This window comes from Lampris incognitus, chromosome 4 (genome assembly GCF_029633865.1).
Source record: "Lampris incognitus isolate fLamInc1 chromosome 4, fLamInc1.hap2, whole genome shotgun sequence".
NCBI classification, from domain to species: domain Eukaryota; kingdom Metazoa; phylum Chordata; class Actinopteri; order Lampriformes; family Lampridae; genus Lampris; species Lampris incognitus.
In genome coordinates this window covers 57,538,397-57,558,070 of record NC_079214.1, presented here as the reverse complement: position 1 = coordinate 57,558,070, position 19,674 = coordinate 57,538,397, and the positions used below count along the sequence as shown (strand labels likewise).

Sequence of the window (19,674 nt, the reverse complement as noted above, 5' to 3'; positions counted from 1 at the left end):
ATGTCAATGGCTTTTAGCCCTCCTTCCTCAAAATCTTTAACCATAATTCCTTTTCTAATATAGTGTTTTTCTTTCCCAGGTAAAATTACAGTTGACCCGGTTTATTGCTTTCATTGCATTTTGGGGGAGTGACATTGAGTAAGCTGGGCAAATGAATCTCGAAATGCACTCCATTTTTGTGAGAAAAACTCGACCAATAATAAGGATGTCTCTTTGAGACCACAAATTCAGATAAGATTTACATTTATCTAGATTATTCCAAATGTTGAGATTATCCTTTGTAATGTGTATACACCTAAGTATTTAACAGCTGATTTAGGAATCAGGAACATTTATTTGTTGTTTCATTTCATGTACGCAAGTACATGAAATTCATTTTCATTTCCCCTAGCCCACAGCAGTGCAACACAAAGACAAAGACATATCCAAAACCTACAAGAACACATATATTCAAACTACAAAAAACCCTACAAAAAATAAAAATAAAAACAAATAAAAACCTACAAAATCACATATACCCAAAATGTCCAAAAAATAAATAATTCACTGTCCAAGAGAGCAAACGCCAGCTAGGATGACTGTCAGAACTGCCATCTGCAGTTAACAGGGATATTATGAATTGTTGTCAGAGGAGAGTTATGAATTGGAATTCACATTTTTTTGAAGGTTTCATCTTAAGCCAGATGCCTTAGAGAAAAAAATGATTGCATTGAGAATTTTTGGAATTTGATTATCATTTTTCATGAGTATGATTGTATCATCTGCCAGTTGGTTTGATCGCCAGCTGTTTGCCTGAGACGGTCAATTTTTCAAAGTCTGAATTTTTCACGAGAATGGATAGCATTTCCGCTGCAGCGATAAAAAGCAGAGGAGAGATGGGATAACCGTGTTTAATTCATTTGTCAATTAAGAATCTTTGAGATGGACCTTGTGGCAATAACACTGCTATTAGTATCCTTATAAATGAGTTTAACTAAATTTATAAAGTTTTCTCCTAATCCAAACAATTCTAAAGTACGAAACATGTTTAATCATGTCAAAGGCTTTTAAAAAAAATCCAAAAACAAGATAAAACCTTCATCTTAAATCAAATGCTTGTAATCCGGGAGACAAAATACAAAAACTGATGCATAACTACTTAAGAACAAGCACCCATCATATTTATTTTGCGAGGTTATTGTACCCATAAGTAAATTTTAAGCACCCCATAATAAAAAACTTGGTACTCCATTTTACCAGCCCCCCCCCCCCCCCCGTCGCCCCATATGTGACCTCATCCCTTCATTCATGTTACTACTGTAGGCAGCTTTTAAGCAATGAATCAGAAGGGTGTTTTTGTGTGTGTGTGTGTGTGTGTGTGTGTGTGTGTGTGTGTGTGTGTGTGTGTGTGTGTTTTTAACCTGTTTTCAATCAGCTCTAGTATACTCGATGGTATGCTCATGACCCCCAAGGTCTCTGTAGACCTGCCGGTGGGGTGACATGTTTAGTCGGGGTGAAACTTCTTTCGGCTGCTCACATTAGGGGGAGTCACCACAGCGGCTCATCTGTTTCCATCTCTTTCTGTCTTCTGCATCTTTCTCTGTCACGCCAACCACCTGCATGTCCTCCCTCACCAAATCCATAAACCTCCTCTTTGGCCTTCCTCCTTTCCTCTTGCCTGGCAGCGCCATATTCAGCATCCTTCTCCCAATATATCCCAGTATAAAATATACTCAGCATCTCTCCTCCTTAATGTCCAAACCATCTCAATCTCGCCTCTCTTGCTTTGTCTCCAAACCGTCCAACCTGAGCTTTCCCTCTAATATACTCATTCCTAATCCTGTCCTTCTTCGTCACTCCCAATGAAAATTTAGCCGATGTAAAACAAATGTTTAAATCCAATATTGTCAGTGGTGGTTCTAGTCCATTTCAAAGGGGGGGGGGCATGTGATTAAAAGGGTACCAAATATATTAAGCACAACTGTTACATACAACCACTATGTAACGTAACATTATTATTATTAATATTATTAATTAATATTAAATAAATATTAAATTCAAGTAGTATGTACTTAGTACAATAGTATTAACTATTGCAATTACTAATGTAATGTAACGTAACATACGCTACTAGGAGCAGCCGAAAGTAGTAGTAGTAGTAGTAGTAGTTACATACAACCACTACCCCCACAGGTTTGGTTATCCAAAACACAAACGATAGACATATAACAATAAACACATGAATACCCACTCGATTTTCAGGTACATTTTATTTATCACTCACTGCCTATGAATAATTACAGTTTCCCTTCTCTGGGAATAAATGTGGGTAAAAAAAAAACAGGCTATGCCTACAGCAGGTTTATTCTGCAGTTTTTGTGGGGTTTTTTTGCAAAGATTTCAACAAAATCAGTAGTATTTAAAGCTTTTGCCCTTTGAGACACAATACTTTGGATGCCCAAGTGATCCAATCACTCATCTGCAATGGTCGACCGAAGATGAGTTTTGACCAATTTCAGAGTTGAAAAACTCCGTTCACATGAAACTGTCCTTACTGGTATTGCAACTGCAATTTTGAACAGTATGAATAGCTTAGCTTATGTGTGGTTCAATGAACAGTGTTAACTCTACTACATCAGAAAGCCTCTGCATTCCATTCTTTACTTTCCTTTCTAAAATTATTTTAAACTGATGTAATTTATGTCCCAAGTCCTCAATGTTAGAATTATACATGTTGGCAAATAACAACAGAGCCTCCTCTTGTAGAACTGAGGAACTCTGGATGCCAGTCATGATATTACAGTTCTCTTTAGAGAACCATTTGTCAAGCTCATTTAACATTTTATCTAAGACTGGGTAGAAAACATTTGTTCAAAACCTGCACTTATAGTATATGGCTTAGACCTTCCCTCACCTCCTGTAGTGAGTACACAATGTCCTTCAAGGTGAGAGCGAAGGCTTTGCTGTGGCTTTGGAATGTGCTTCACTACAATATTACATTGTTGAGCAATTTTCAATACCTCATTCATCAAAACTGGACTCATTCCTATATTCCTTTTAAGTCTGAACCAAAGCTTTGTCTAAATCAACTGCCTTTGAGAGATCCACAGAGGAATTACTGACGCATGTGAGAAAGAGGTTTTGTGTCTCCAGAGATTTTACAGGCAGTGACTAGATGTGCAACGAATTCTATATCCATTCGAGCAAGGAGGCCTCTTGCCTCCACAGAACTTTCACCATTGGGTGCCTGAACAATTTCTTGCAGAACTCGCTTAATTGCCAGCAATCTGTCCATTACACTGCAGCAAGCCAAATAGCAGCATGCCCAGCGGGTGTCACGTAGTCTCTGGAGCTCTCACGGTGAACCTTCATACATTTCTTTCTCTGCGCTAAGCCATTTATGATGCACAAAGTATGACCTACACATGAATATGTGTCTCTAATAAAGAAAAGAAGCGTTCCACTTCAGGGATGGCTTTTAGTGTGTCAACTAACACTAGAATTTAAACTATGTGTGTTGTGGTGGATGTAAAAATGCATGTTTTGCAACCTCTTTAATGCATGCCTGGACCCGAGGTCTTGCCACTCATTACTGATTTCCCATCATGCGATGGCCCCACTAGGTTGTCTTTGTATTCAAGGCCATAACTCTCTATTATCTGGATAATTTTCTCAGTTAGCCTGGATGCATCTAAATGATCTGCTGATTCAAAATGGATAACACTCTCATGAACAGCCCCATTGTAATACAATGAGTACTAATGATCTCTGGGTTTTTTTTATGTCTTTTGTTTCATCGGGCATTATGCTGAATACCTCACTGTCCCTACTTCATTTATAATTGATGTTTGAACCATGCCTGCCAGGCAACTAAGAACTTCATCCTGAATTACTTTGCTTGTGTATTTGGCATTCTGAATAGACTTAAACCTTTTTCTGACATTTTTGTCATGCCTTGCTATGGTCTCTAAGATTGCCAGGAAATTTCCTTTACCTGACTCCAATGTCTCATTGTGTCCTTTCTGTGCAGTGGTTTGTGTTGCAGTTAAGAGTAACACTTCCCCTATTGTCGTAATATAGTCACGGTTTTACTGATTTGTTTACTGTGTTCCTTATTTAAGCTCTCTAATAGTGTAGCGTTTGTTTTAACAGCCTTTTCATGGTCTTTCCATGCAATGATGGCTCCATTATGCCACTCTGACCTGGCATGGATGACAACCCCAGCCCCTTTATATGTTGCCTTCTTCCAATTCCTAAATTCATTGGGTGAATCAAACATTGGCCCTGTGATGGACTGGCGGCCTGACCAGGGTGTCTCCCTGCCTGCCACCCAACGACTGCTGGGATAGGCTCCAGCATCCCCGCGACCCTGAGAGCAGAATAAGCGGTTTGGATAATGGATGGATGGATGGATGAATCAAGCACACTCTCAAGGCCATTTGGAGGGCTGAAATCCCTACAAGCATAACAGTATGCAGCGTCTTTCATCTTTGAATAGTCAAGCCATGGGTGAATGTTGTACCACAGACTTGAAGTTCCTGCTCCTATCCTCCATGAGTCTATGGGTATAGCTTCAGTAAGGGCTGCACAGGTGCATCATCTCTGCATTTGGAAATATCTGTGGAGAAGACAACACACCCAAGTCATCAGTCATCATACCCGAAAATAGTTATGGTCATTAATATCTCAATTATAGAAATTGAGTTGCCTCAAAATATAGACATTTTTAAAAGAGAGAAACAATATTTTTTACAGGGAACAATGACAACACCGAATTTTAACTTTATCACAATACACTTTCATTTAATTGGAGGGTTATTAATTGAGGACCATTATATTGAATGATATGCAGATTCACTCTAATAGTAGGCTTGTATGTTTCTACCTAAATCCTGTGAACTGCCTACATGAACTTATCTACTAGCATCTGTTTACAATGACAAACCTAGTGGCCCAGTAGTAGTGGATGTACGTTGCTCCTCTGTCTTGTTCTCTCTGCCTCACTCTCAATCTCTAGATCACTTTCTTTAGCTGTCTCTGTTACTTTTTCGTCATCCTGCTTTCCCTCTGCCTCATTCTCCAGGCTGGTTTCTTCATCTTGATTTATTCCTTCTTGTTCTGTCTCTCAAGAGCTTGCTCTTTCCACACCACTATCTAAATCTTGTTTTGACTGCCTCTCCAGGTCTTCCTCTCTCTCCAAACCTCCCTATTTTTTTCCTCTCTTGAAAAAAGACATTATGCCCTTTTGTGGTTTCCTTTTCATCTCTCTGGTCTGACTTAAAATGGGCAAAAATTAGTTAAAAGAAACATGTACTATATAATGTAAAGTGATATAGCATTCAACAGTGTTTGGTAATTAGAGATGAGCAATGTATTTTATCATCGACGTTGGCTGATCACATCACATATTTAGGGCAGAGTGGTGGTGCAGTGGTTAGCGCTGTCGCCTCACAGCTAGAAGGTCCTGGGTTCGAACCCCGGGGTTGTCCAACCTTGGGGGTCATCCCAGGTCGTCCTCTGTGTAGAGTTTGCATGTTCTCCCCGTGTCTGTGGTGGGTTTTCTCCGGGTGCTCCGGTTTCCCCTACCATAAAAAAGTCATGCATATTAGGGTTGATACTCCTGTCTGTGCCCCTGACCAAGGCATGGCAAGATGAACTGGAGTTGGTCCCCGGGCACTGCACAGCAGCTGCCCACTGCTCCTAGCTACACAGCTAGGATGGGTTAAATGCAGAGCGTAATTTTCCTACGGGGATCAATAAAGTATCTAAAATCTCACATATTTTGAAAATGTTACAATTTGTTACAGTTTCATTTAGCAGACGCTTTTATCCAAAGTGACGTACATCAGAGTCAATACAACACAAGCAAGGATATAGTTAGGAGGCGACAACACAAGTAAGTACAAAAAACTAGGTTCAAGTCCAATAGGACATATGTGTCAACAGGCAGCGCACAAAGGCAATGCATAGGGTGCATAGAAGCGGATTTTTATAAAAAAAATTTAAAAATCCTGCTCAATGGTTAACATAATGGTAACATACTACAAAAACATTTCCATGACAATTTGTTTTCAAAAGTATGTAAGCCTAGTATGTGTGTAATCGCCTCGGACTACTTTTCAAAAGCATTGCATGGTCCTGATGCATGTTCAATAATCCAGGTAAGGAAATCACAGAAAGTTGAATCAGTTCACCTGGATACAATGTTTACTGGGAAAAACGTTACTCAGTTGCTTTCAAACAAAACACGCAGCACCAGAAATTGGTCCACCCCTGTTTATGCCAGGTCCCCCGGCATAAACAGAGCAATATAGTGCACGCTGTTAAGTGCCAGGAGGAATGCTGTGACTTGTACATCGGGGAAACTAAACAGACGCTGGTGAAGAGGATGGCAAAACACAGGAGAGCTAACGCGTCAGGCCAGGACTCCGTAGTCTACACCCATGTACAGGCCAGTGGCCACTCTTTCAAGGATGAGGATGTGCATGTCCTTGATAGGGAGGAACGCTGGTTTGAATGGGGAGTCAAAGAGGCCATCTATGTGAAGAGGGAACGACCATCCCTGAACCGGGGGCGGGGGCGGGGGGGGTCTAAGAGTACATCTGTCGCCATCTTATAATGCTGTGATTGCAACTATTCCCAAATCCTCTGTGAATAGTACACATGGCCATTGAAACTCTAGTCACAGCAATTTGCATTTAAAACTGATCGTTGTTTTGGGTCGTTATTCCATTAAATGGTTTATGAGGTTGGGGACACCTGCAGTCAGCTGAGACTGAAGAAGTCACTAGATGAGTGATGAAATGTTTCTCCCGCTAAACGTTGTGTCCAGATGGACTGATTCAAGTTTCTGTGATTGCATTGTCCTGTTCTCTGAACTAGCATGAATGAAACAAATCCCATAGTCAAATTGGTTGCCATTTACTTGCTGGTAAAAAAGATAGATATGTACTAGACTATTGTATATCTATGGAAAAACGTTGAAATTTTTTTTTTATCATGACATAAGTTATACTACGAAATTAAACAACATAAAGTGTTGCTCTACCAGTGAATATGGATAAATGTTACATTAGTTCGATTTAGCCAAGGCAACCTTTACATTTTATATTACAGTAACATCGATAGCAATGGAAATCTCATGAAAAACATACCTTTTTAATGTACTATAAATTTGTGTAGTTGAGTAGGGATTGAAATCACGACCATCTGTTGTAAAGGAGCACTGCACACACGCCAAACTGGTCTTAGTCAACGCCAAAGATTTTTGAATCAAGAACGTTGATGTTCAAAATCCAGTGGGTCCGTCACTTAAATGGTCCGAATTTACGACATGATTAATTTTATGGTTCCACATTTATTAAAAAAAAATCGCCTTACGAAAATATTCGCCAGTTGGGGGGGGGGGTCCAGGCTTAATATTACGGGCGCACTGCCCCCCTCCCCAGAACCGCGTCAGTATTTCGACAGCATATGCTGTTAATTTTGAGATTCTAAATTCCGTCTGCTGCACCACTATAAGTAACCAATGATTACAAAATAATTATTATGTATTTTAACACATTCAGAGGCCAGCCGGGCGCAGCCAGGACGCGAAATCGGGATTCCCGCATCACAGGGGACTACGTTAACCTAAAAGATCCCACCCGTTACCCATCAGGCTTGCATGTCTACTCATTCATCGTCGTTACACTACCCCCCCCTCCTCCTTAGGGAAGGCTTCAGCTCCCTCACGCCTCTGGGCGCACACGCTCCACTTCTGACACTAATGTAGAGAATTCTGGGGGCAGCCGGGAAGCGAACCCTGCGCTAACCAGTCCGACCCATTAGCCAAGGGCTAGCAAGTCTAGTCATCTGTGGCCGTTACACTACCCCCCTCCTTCACTTCAGCATACCAGCTTCCTCACGCCTCTCAGCGTTCATGCTTCTCTCACCACCCCACTTCTGACACCAGTGTAGCGAATTCTGAGGGCAGCCGGGAACCGCCGCAACCGGGACGCGAACCCGAGTCTTCCGCACCACTTCCCGCACATGCACCAGAGTGGCGTGGTCGCCCACGATGCGAGAGACACGGGTTTGCGTCCCGGCTGCGGCGGTTCCCGGCTGCCCCCTGAATTTACTACAGTATGATGACCAAACTGCAATCGAAAGTATTACACGCCTTTATCATTATTATTATTATTATTGTCTCTATGCTAGCTGTGCTGGTAATTCGTATTTGTCCAACTCCAAGTATAATTTCATGGTTTTGAGCACCCTCTAGTGGTCAATGTTAATTTACATAAATGTCCGTTGCACCAGTCGCCATTTTAGTTGTTGCACAACTGAAGCTCGTGTGCAGTTCATCGTTTTTCTCACGGTGAAATTGTGAGAATATATGCCTGTGAGTATTACGAAATTTGATGTGTTGTATATTGACGATAGTTGGACGACAAATGTATCCTTTTGAGCTGCTTCTGCAGATACCTGAATATGTTTGGCAGAGCTAGTGTCTTGCTTATTCATGCTAGACTGTGGTTAGCGAAGAGCCCTGGCTGGTTAGCTGGTCACGTGCTCAGGTTCGCTTCAAATTGAGTTGATGTTGCGTACCTGAAAATACTGTTTCGTTGTTTTAATGTGTGTGCAGTTGTTTTAGGCCATGTCCACACGTACACTGGTATTTTTGTAACCATAGCTTTTCTGTGCGATTTGGCCTTTTGTCCACACGCAAACTTCGCAACCGGTCACTAAAACCGAAGCTTTGGGAAAACTCCGGCCACGGTGGAGATTTTTTAAATACTCAGTATTTCTGGGGACAGGGGGAACGGGGGTTTTGTGTGTGTGACGTCACGGTATGCGCCAGGATTTTGGCTTGAGACGTCAGATGCGCGCCGTTTGTTTACGTCGTTACCACGGTTACATGAAGCTACATTGAAACTACGGACCATGTATTTTTCTCATGTGGTGTGGTACTTGTGTTCTGGCTTGACGTTCACAAATGGATAAAGCAAAGGATTCTGTCCTTTCCAACTTCCAATCCTAGAGACAATATAACCTTTGGTATGATTTTGCAAAACAAAAACGATGGACTCCGTTGTAATGCAATCCTCTGCTTAGCCGAATTCTTTATTCATAAAAAGATGCTTAAAGTCGTCCTCCAAATTTGTTGATTTTCTAAATGAATTTAGATTATACTTGAAATCTTTAAAACTAATGACCGATACAAAAGCACTAAAGACTTATGAGGTGTTAAGACATTTTCCCACTGAATTAGAAGACTGATATCCTTATTAATTCCTCCTTGTATGATGGACTATGTTTTATCATTTTAGTGTAGGTCATGTATTTCATTTATTATTGTTTGTACCCTTATTTTCGTCATACATTACCATATATTTGTAATATAACATTTAATCTCTATGCACTTCCTGATATACTGTATAGAAATGTTTACATACTGTTCCCTTTGGCACTTTGGATATAGCTATGTATTTTTGGATGGAATGTATATTTGCCATGTTTGTTTTGTAATGAACTTTTTTCAAGAATCTGTACATGAACAATGTTCAATAAAAAAAAATTAAGCTACATTGATACAATGGCGGACGTGGTCAAAATGGCACGATCTCTCATCAAAAAAAAAAAAAAATCTGGAACACGAGGAGGCCATTCCAGTGTTCCTCCCGACCGGAGTCTATTGCCTGCCTATATCTTCTCCCCGTATTGCCTTCATCTTGGTGATAATGGCCCTGGTTAAATCCTCCTTGCGATGGGGAAAGTCCGTGGTTGGCTCAGCCGGGTACTGCTCTAGAAAAAGAGCTAGGATGTCGGCATACTTGGACTGGCAAGACTCCCAGTCTACGTTTTCCTGAGTTTTGCCAACTTTATATTCGAGTGTAATATTGAGAATTAACTCAACTTCGTTGTCAGTCCACACGTATGATCCTGCCTTCCTCGAGGCGCCATGGTAGCCAGGTAACGTTAGCTCGTCCCTGGCTCTATCTCGGTCTTCCGGCAATACCCCCCCCCCCTAGCCTTCTGATTGGCCAACATGGCTTTAGCGTCCGGGTTATATCGCCACCTGTTGGTTTGGCATGCTCTTGGCAGCGCCTCAGTTGTGTTTTTGCCTTTTCGTGTGGACAGGAAGATTTTCCAAAATCCGTGCTTGTAGGGACAGGAATATTCTTGCAAACGAAAGAGGAAAAACCCGTTTACAAAAATACCCATGTACGTGTGGACATGGCCTTATATGACAACGTGGTTGCTATGGAAATGTCCTGGGTAATGTAATGTTTATCTTTGTGAATGTATACTTAGTGTAACCGGTTATTTTCTTGCCCGGTGCGGGATTCGACACGAGGTGTACTGCACCACAGTGCGACATCACTAACCGCTCGGCTAAAGGGTCAGACCCGTTAGCTAGGGGCTAATGTGTCTTATCAGTAGTTTACATTAGTAATAATAGTAATAAATTAAAATTATATAGCGCTTTTCTAATACTCAAAGTCGCTGTACAATAAACGGGGTGAAACAAGACGACAGATAAACATAACACGGACATACAGGGGTGGATGGGAAGGGGGGCTACGAGAGGGAGAAGCAGCAGCCACACACGACGCCAGCCATACTCTCCGACTTGGACAGATACAAAAGGGAAAGAAAAACAAACCTCATAAATCACAGATGAAGTCTGAAGAGGTGAGTCCCGACCAATGAACTGAATGTGGGCAGCCCGCAGCAGTGTCCGATGGGCTTGGGGAGGGAGGCAGGTCGAGCGCTCAGTCCCCAGCCCGCCCCAGATCAGGGGTGGACAAGAGGACGGGGGGGGGGGGGCATGAAAGGCAATGGAGAAAACTTACACATAGTGTACCTGTAATATGGAAGCAAATAACCACACGTACAACTAATTGTAATCAGATGTATTTTGTTTGTATTTTTGTTTTAGTTTAAAAAAGAACAGATTCAGTGAGAAAGCTGGATAAACAAGGAAACTAAGTAAAGAACCTAAACTTATTCAAGCCTCAAGTCTTTATTGGATCAACCATGTTAACTATCTGTCTAGTCTGATACTGGAAAGTTAGGGACAGAATACCAGCAGAGAAAATGAAAATAGAAACCATCCATTATTAATCAGGATCAAATTGATTGGCCATATAGGTATTTTGCTTAAGTGTTGCCTGTCAACAGTGTTCAAACATTGTGAGGTGACTCACCTTGATCCAGCGTACACAATCAATGGCTTCAGTCAACCGTGCAGTAGAATAATAATGGTGGCAGGACATACTGTCTCTGTGCTGGGGCAACAGAATATTCATTAACTTGGACAAGCCTATGTCTATGATGAACAGTGATGGCAGAAATTAGGCTACTTACAATGGAGAAATATTTAATTGAGATTTTATTAGTGTAATTGAAAACACTGCCAGTACCACAAAATCAATATTTGTGACTGGAAAAACACAAAAAGCAGGTGAAATGTATTCTAAATAACCACAGCAAGAAAGAAGGAACAAATTCATTGGATCAGAAGTAGCTATATTTAAATCACTGAACAAATGGAAAATGTACACAATAGACCTATATTAAGAAAAAAGCTGTAAAATATATCTTGCAATATTTATTAACAACAGCAACCTTGGCTAGCGTGAGCCTGCAAATGACCTGTCACCAGAGTCATAAACTTGAGCATGAGCAGTTTGCGTGGTTCGCTCCATTGAACCGGTATCCACTTCTTGACCAACCAGAGCCACCCAGTACTGTCCAACTGGGTAGGGTGGTGTCCTGTTCGGCAGTGCCTCTGCATTGTTTGGCTCACCATACATGAGATCATTGCACTCGAGCTGTCTAAATCGGCTATGGATTTTCAGCTCATAAATGTATATTAGTTTAATTTTTCAGAGCAGGTTTTAATCTATGTAATGGTTTACTTTTTCAAATGTGTTATTTTGCCAGTATTTTCTCTGATGAAGTCAGCTACTACATGATTCAGTAGTCTAATTTGCAACATTGAATTCAATTGAACATTGGGCTGTGGCCCAATGCCGTAGTGCCAAATATGACCAATAAATGGCTCCTAATTACCATTATTCTTATATCGGGCCTTGATTTGTTTTAACAACATGCACACAATGGCAAGCGCACACACACGAGCAATACATAATGCAACAAAGCAGTAAAATATCCTGAAAAGAGATGGGATGCTTCCATATGAGTGAGTTTATAAACTGTATACTCATGCATCACTCTGAAATTTTTTTGTTGCGTTCTAAAAATCAGATTCCTTTTTCCTTTTTGTGCAGTACAAGATGTATCCGAATACTCTACAGATTTAAATACACAGATAGCCTGGGAAAACATGGTCAGACCAAGTGAAAAGGAAGCCAACACTTTATGACTCCCAGTACCCAGTTCTAATAAACTATGTTTGCCAGATAAATTCACCTTACGGACAACATACAGTACCAAGCAGCAAGTGTCTGATACAGTTACATGTGTTCTCCAGAAAGCATTTCCAGTTGAGACAATGTCAATCACTTGTAGTAGCTGGAGGCTGGAGCTGTTGATGTTTTTTGGTTCTGATAAAAATAAATAAATAAATAAATATGCTCTTAATGGTTCTGATGTGTCCCAATCCTCTTATCAAAGCAGAAAATTCTTTGGCTTCTGGAGCATAAAGTGGACAGTGTCCGTTCCACTATCCAGTCAGGCCCGGTTTACACTGCTTTCATTGAGGGTGCAGCCACAGATTTTTGGAGGCTATCACACCACAAAATTAGACTACATGTCTGTGTAACCTCGCCACTTTTTCAGAGGGCGGCCTGATTTTAATGACCAATTTATTACTCGGCCCCATCACCTTGGGACACTGGTGATAGCATCCGATGTTGCAAGGGTGATTCTTGTTTTGTAAAAGCAAAATACTTATTTAATTGTTTTTTTTGTTTTTGTTTTTTACAACATCTTCTGTTTCTCGTGCACACTTGTGACAAACTCTTCCATATTGCCTTCTCCTAAACGGCTCTTTAGTTTGGCTGTGTCACTGCATAGGCAACTGTCCTCGCTGTGCCTGGGCTGCTGGGTGCAGGCTAGGGGGCTGCAGCGTCAGCGTCAGGGTAAGGCCGAGTGGGCACACTGCAGGCTTTAGAGATTAAAAAGCTATGCTTGCTTAGCTCAAATAATTCCCTGTGTGATCTAAAAAAAGGATGTACAAGGTAGTTAAGCACATGCGCACACACGCGCACACACAGGTAAACGCTTGACACCTGACTGACTGACGATGAGCTTGAGTGCTCTTGATTAAAAGAAAATAAAGAGTGGGAGATGGAAAAAAAACCTGACTGAGTTTTGTTTGTCCAGATCGGCCAGTCAAAACTAGAAAAAAATAATGCATTTCAGAAATGAGTTATTTTGATTGCTTGACCAAGAAATAATCCAACATGGTTATAATATTGCTTAGTTTTGTTGCTAGTAGTTGGAAGGCATTTTAGGGCAGGGGGGGGGGTAAATTTCAAAATGTTATCTTGTTCAGTCTTTCTCACCCTTTGTCTTGCCCCCCCCAACACACACACACACACACACACTCTCTCTCTCTGTCCCACTCTCTCCTGCTCTCTCTGTCTCCCACATGTGCCTCCGTGTTGTCTCATCATATGATTTAGCCTTTGCTCTGAAGTGAAATGTGTTTGCAGCTACCCAGCTGTATCAGGAATAGTCTCTGCTGTAACTGTAGCTAGATTTATAAATAGGCCCTGGGCAAAGTGCAGCATGCAGCATGATGTCTTAAGATGTTAGGAAGTTAAGAAGGAATAACAGAGAGACCTCAGTACTGTCTGAATTGCAGTTACAGAAAAAAAAAGTTTTGTAAATGCATATATGTTAAAACTCCTTTTGCAATATTAATCTGATGCCAGTGATGCTTTTAACTTGAAATGTTGTTTAGAATGGAGAAGCAGGCCAAAAAAATGATGATGTGGAGAAATGAACAGAAGTGTGTAGCTGTGTGGTATCCTTTATTGTCTATTGCTAACCAGAGCCACTTTTACTGTAGTTTGGCTGGGCTAGTTTGAATATATGGTCACCATATATTCTGCCTGAGCCCAAAAAGTGCTAGCTTTAGATATTTAGCTGCATTCTTGATAGCATCATCAAGGCGAGACTTCCTACATTCTTAAAAGCCAGCTGACAAAGGATCACCAGTTCCTTAGCAACGTCCATGGTGCATTATAATGGTGCAAACATGGCTGCCGATGGGAACCGAAATGGCCACACTCTTCTAATCAAGGGCTCTGAACCTTGGCGCCCTGAGAGTCTTTAAGGAGCTCGGTTATATATAGGCTCCTCTCTCTCCTTATAAGGCCTCAGGGAGAGGCAGTTGGGGGTCGGTTGGAGACGGCTGAAGGTTTTGGTGGTCCAGCACTCGGTTTAGGCTGACTCCCTGTGGATTCAGGCTGACGACCAAAGGCTCTGCTGAAGAACTCTCAAGGGGTAAGGATCGCTGCATTTTTCTTCTCCTCTGCTGGTCCACTGCTGCTGGTCCACATGCTATTCTTTCTTTGTTTCAACTGCAGGTATACCTGCTAGGATAGGGCAGTATGGAAGAATACACAAAAGGGAGAGAAATAAAGGACAGATTGATGTGCTCTGGGATCTGAGTAGACCTGGTTATGAATGAGATGACGAATGTTATGGCATATCATTTATGTGGAATATATGGTTGCCATGCTGTAATGAGCATGTCAGGCAGCACTTTGAGGATCACAACAGTAATAGCCTGTCTGTGTCTGTGGGGATTGTCATGATGAAGCATAGTTAAGACAAATACGCCTACGTGTGATTTATCATAATGACTCACTGATTAGTTAATATGCAGAGGAGGAGGCATGGCTGTTAGACTTCTGTTAGTTAGCTGTGGGTTGGCTGTTGGTCAGCTGAATGAGTGTCTTGGAGCATTGTGGGTGTGAGGTCCTGGGGCTTAAGATGTTTTGATTTTATTTGATCCTGGCATCCAGCAAACATTTACTTACTGGTAAATTTAGTCAGGCGCTTAAAGTATTCTGTCACATCATCACAGCCATGCGTTAGTATGCAGCAATTGTTTGTAAGCAAGGTAGCCAGTGTTTATGAGCAGACAATGGCAGACAATGGGAGAAATGGCTGAATGGTTTTAAGGATTGTGGTTGAGGGTTTGAGAGGTTCACCGTCAGAAATGAAGAAGTCTGTTTGTGATTCAGCAGGCATGTCAGCAGTTACATTACTGGTTGAACTCACTGACAGCTAAAACGGTGGTACAGTGGTGATGGAACTAGCATGTGACTTGTCTGCAAAGAACAGTATCTTGAAGGTCCTGTGGAGTTCAGCATTATAAATTTGAGGAATCCCTATAGGAACAGTTAGAGTAGTACAACTCTGTTTGACAGATGATTATGGTTGGAGGGTAGAAGAATAAGTGAATACGACTACCTCATTAAATAATCTAGTCGACTGCTGAAAACTGAAGAGGGTTTCGTGAATGAGTAAAAAGTCATTGTGAAGATTTTCCAAAGTAGTGACAAACTTTGCAATAATGGCAGAGTACAAACAGCTCTGGTATTGACATTCACAACACCAAATTGCATTATATCAAGATTTATCAAATAAAAGGAATTGTTCAGTGAAAACAAGTGTTTCAAAGAATAAATATTGAACAAAAATATTGCTAAAACAGAAGTCAAATTTTATTGCTGCTATAAATATAAACATAAATCCGCTTTTTTGACCGTTCCTTTTTGTGGTCAGTGTAGTTAGGTTGATGTAATGTTCAGCTGCATGGTGTTATCAAGAGCTGCAAGAAAGTTTCAAATATTTTCAGCATTCATTATGAGAAGGAGGGTAAGGATTCAAAAATGTTTCAATAATAATAAAAAAAATCAATGATCTTCTGGAGTAGATCGTTCAACGGGAGCCTGGTTGTGTTTAAACCTGTGATAATTTGTTAAAATTGCATTCCTTGCAATTGTTTCTACAATAGAACATTTGGAATATTTCAAAATCACAAGTCCTCAGAAAATGTGGAGGGAGAATTTTAGTTGAATTGAGAATTGATTTTTGCAAAAATATTATGATCACAAAATCCCAATGTTCTGAACTACCTGAACTATGAGGTTGGGTTGTTGAAGGCTAAGCCATGAACTAGCTTGTTCAGGGTAAACGTGTTAGTTGCATTCAATGCTCACTACTCTCATTAACAGCATACCCTGTAGTGAATGGCTTATTTGTAAATGTAATATGTCTAAAGGGACCACTTATTGATTATGGACCCATGAGAGTACTACCCCCTTAACAGTGGGTTGAGGGCTTATAGATCAACATTAGGATGTTGTTTGGTGGTATAAATGGATGCCCAGCTGAGTGTTTTGGGGCATTTGCATTTGGGTAGATATAGGTTAGATGTTTAGAGGTAGTTTCTGCACTTAGGAGCCCAGGAACATGAGGATTTAGAGCCATTTCATGGCACAGGAAACAGCTACTTTGCCTGCACAGTGGAGATAAGGGTTCATGTTTCAACTGACCTTCTTTCTGGGCTTGGGGAACTAATGTGATGTAAGACAATAATGCCCTTAGTCCTGTATGTGTGCATGATGTAAGGCTAAGTTATGCTAAAACTCCAGTGTAGGATGTACAGTGCTGTAAAACATTTTGTCAGTCATGAGAAGCCAGCTACTGATAGATTATAATAATGCCGAAGAATCAGATTAGAATTAAAGCTTGCAAACCAGGAACATTTAAAAATCTATTAAAAAGCAGTCAGTGTCCTTATAGTTGCCTAATAAATATCAATAACCTGATATATAACTTTAATTTTTGTGCTAATGCCTGAAAGCACAGAAATTAAAAAGCCTTTACTTATGTCTGTGAATGTTCTCATTCATCCAGGTCATGGTTATCCAAAGGAGTTGAATCAAGTGCAACTGGACTTTACTTATGACACATACAACCTCAGCTGTAATTTAACTGTGGATGTACACAATCAACCATAGTTTTCAAAAATGAGCATCTAATTCTTCAACATGCAAACCATTCTTTTAAATACACATTCAGCCAAATGAATGCCTCAAAAATGGCCAAAAATGTATTCAGTGTAAGTTAAAGGCAAAAATGCAGACAAGCAGTTTTTATTGATGAGCCTTGATTTGCTTAAATGTTAAAGCAAGTTAAAAACAATGACATAAGCAAAGAAAATCCACTCTCCTTGACTGAACCAGCACATAGCCTGATCAAAATACCAGCTGTTGCTTGGTATCTTAATAATAATGGCTTGAAAGACAAACTTTGCTGCAGATTTTATCATGAGGAAGATCAATTTACTCTGTTTGAATTTAGAGTCCATCTTAAGCATTGTGTCTCTTCTTCGTTTATAAGCTTTAAAGAGCATTGACAGTGTAAGGCTAGTTAGCTCATCAGTTACTGAAAGTCCTAATTTTTTTTGAAACTGCATGCAGTCACTATCATTATAGTGCCAGAAAATTCACATTTTCCCTTCCACAATTTTTTGCTTACAAATAGGGAGCCATGAGTTTGGTCATATTGCATCATGGATGTCATGTTCCTATCCCCTCTAAGCAGTGCTGGCTGCAAATAAAAATGTATTTAATAACTTTTCCATTGAGGAATTCCCAACATTCTTCTGATCAGATGGCAAATAATACTTATAGATCAACTATCATGGAGCAAAATCTTGAAGCTAACATGACTGTTGCTGAACACTGCCTATATATGGCTCCACTGTGAGCTAGCCAAGATAGCCGTGGTGATGCAATGGAGCACTATGAATAGCAAAATGGAGACTGACTTTATCAGTAAGGTAGCATATTACATGGTCAATGTAGCATTATAACCTCAAAATGATCATTTTTGGAGTTTTTAATTTAAATTCAAAGTTCTCCTAGCCGTGTACGTGCTACATTTTCTAGACATAGGGTCTATAAAACAAAGAAAAGTTCATTCTAAAAAACTGTCTTTTTTTTGTTTGTTAGAATCTGTAGAGTTTTTACAGGTTTCCTGGATTGCTTTGGGGGTTATTGGATTTCAAGGCAGCAAATTACTTGTAAGCCAGCAATATGGCTCTTGATAAAATGGAAGAAGACGAGTTAATAGAATGAGCTGAGGTGTCAAAGTATGTGCCAGTGTTCCCCCTCATATTTCCTTGTGACACTGGTAGCACTATTGGCTTTGTTCCCTTTTCTGTCCAGTGTTAGTACAAGGGCATTTTGTAGCATAGTTACATGGTGGAAACTTTTGAGTTGAATGAATGGAGGCCAATGAAATGGGTGGGAAAAAACTTTGGAGCAATACTTTAAACGTTAAACCTTAACATATATAACAATGCAACAAGTGGTTGGTGTTTCTATGCTTGTTTGCTTTTTGTTTATGTAATTGTTTGTATTTGTGTGTCTGTATTTGTGTGTCTGTCTGTTGAAGGGTATACATTGTATATTGCTGGTTTGCTACAAGTTCGTCAGTACTTTGTCACAATGTCAGTGATGTCTTTTTGTGTTGCTGATCTAACAGGTCAGTATCTACAGTGTCACCATGTCAATATTGATGCGATCTGGGCATTACAACCATGAATACCACCACAAACAGAGCCAATATGTGGTTAAAGAATACAGCAGGTACAGTGAATAAAAGACCTGACTAATGTAGTTTTAACTAAACAAGCTGATTTAAAGGGCTGCTTCAGAACAAATGTAGTACTTCAGTAGATTTAATCTAGCTATAACCAGCACTAGAATAACATAACAAAGCTGACATGGTTAATGTTGGGATAAACCTAACAAGACTAAACTAACTTCGAAAAGCTCTATCTGGGTTGGCTAACACTGACTAACGCATAGAAGAGGTTACGAATGTAACTTCTGCTACAAGTGATACACTGCGTGGCTAACATTAGCAACATCCGAATGTAGAGATGTAGTAGCGCATCATCAAAAGTGATTCTACAATATGTTTAACAAATAGGGGCACACATAAACACACACTCATGTAAATATGGTAAACTGACATTGAAGTATGCAAACTGTTTTGTCCACAGCGTGAAAAGTACAGTAAAGAAACCCTAAGTTCATTCGGTGGAGTCGGGTGCGGACGAGCTTACTCACGGTCACATTTCAGAGTGTAAAATGATCCCATCATTAATGCAAAATTCAGATGTGTTATTCTTATAATTTTAGATAGACCACAAATGTGTACATGAATATTTGTGAAGCTAAAAACAAGCAAACAAAAAAACAATCTCAAAATAGTCTTTTTGCAGCTACTCCAGGCACATATCATGCCCTCCACTAAATATGCCCAAATAATGGCGCAGTTCAGCAAAGTAGATGTCAGTGTAATATGAATAGCTAGTGGATTCAGCTAATCACCAAGAGGATTTTCACCTTGTTATTTTTAGCTTAAGGAATGGGTTGTTCATAAATCGAGATTTACCTTACACTGTAGGGATAATGCAAAGGAATCCTGTTATGAGGTGGGTTTTCAATTCATCAGTTGTTCTGAGGTACAGTTTAGTGTGTTGTGTAATCGCTGTGCAATTGCTGATCGAATTTGCCATTGACAGTGGCGTTTTAATAGCCAGATGGCTAATTTGGCAGTAGCTGATATGAAGTTTATAAGTGTGTGCCTACATTTCTCCCTGGCAAGGTATTTGGGACCATAGACAGACAACTGAAGAGAAAAAGA

At 40.3% G+C, this 19,674-nt stretch overlaps 1 protein-coding gene across 1 annotated transcript in view; it reads left to right on the top strand.

Annotated features, from left to right (window-relative positions):
- Nucleotides 1-18,509: 18,509 nt before the first annotated feature.
- The window catches only part of myom2b (myomesin 2b), a 76,322-nt gene continuing 75,157 nt past the window's right edge, over nt 18,510-19,674 (top strand). The window contains exon 1 of the mRNA XM_056278543.1: nt 18,510-18,608. Within this exon, the coding sequence (XP_056134518.1) occupies nt 18,526-18,608 (83 nt within the window). The 5' untranslated portion in view covers nt 18,510-18,525. The remainder of the gene's footprint in view (nt 18,609-19,674) is intronic.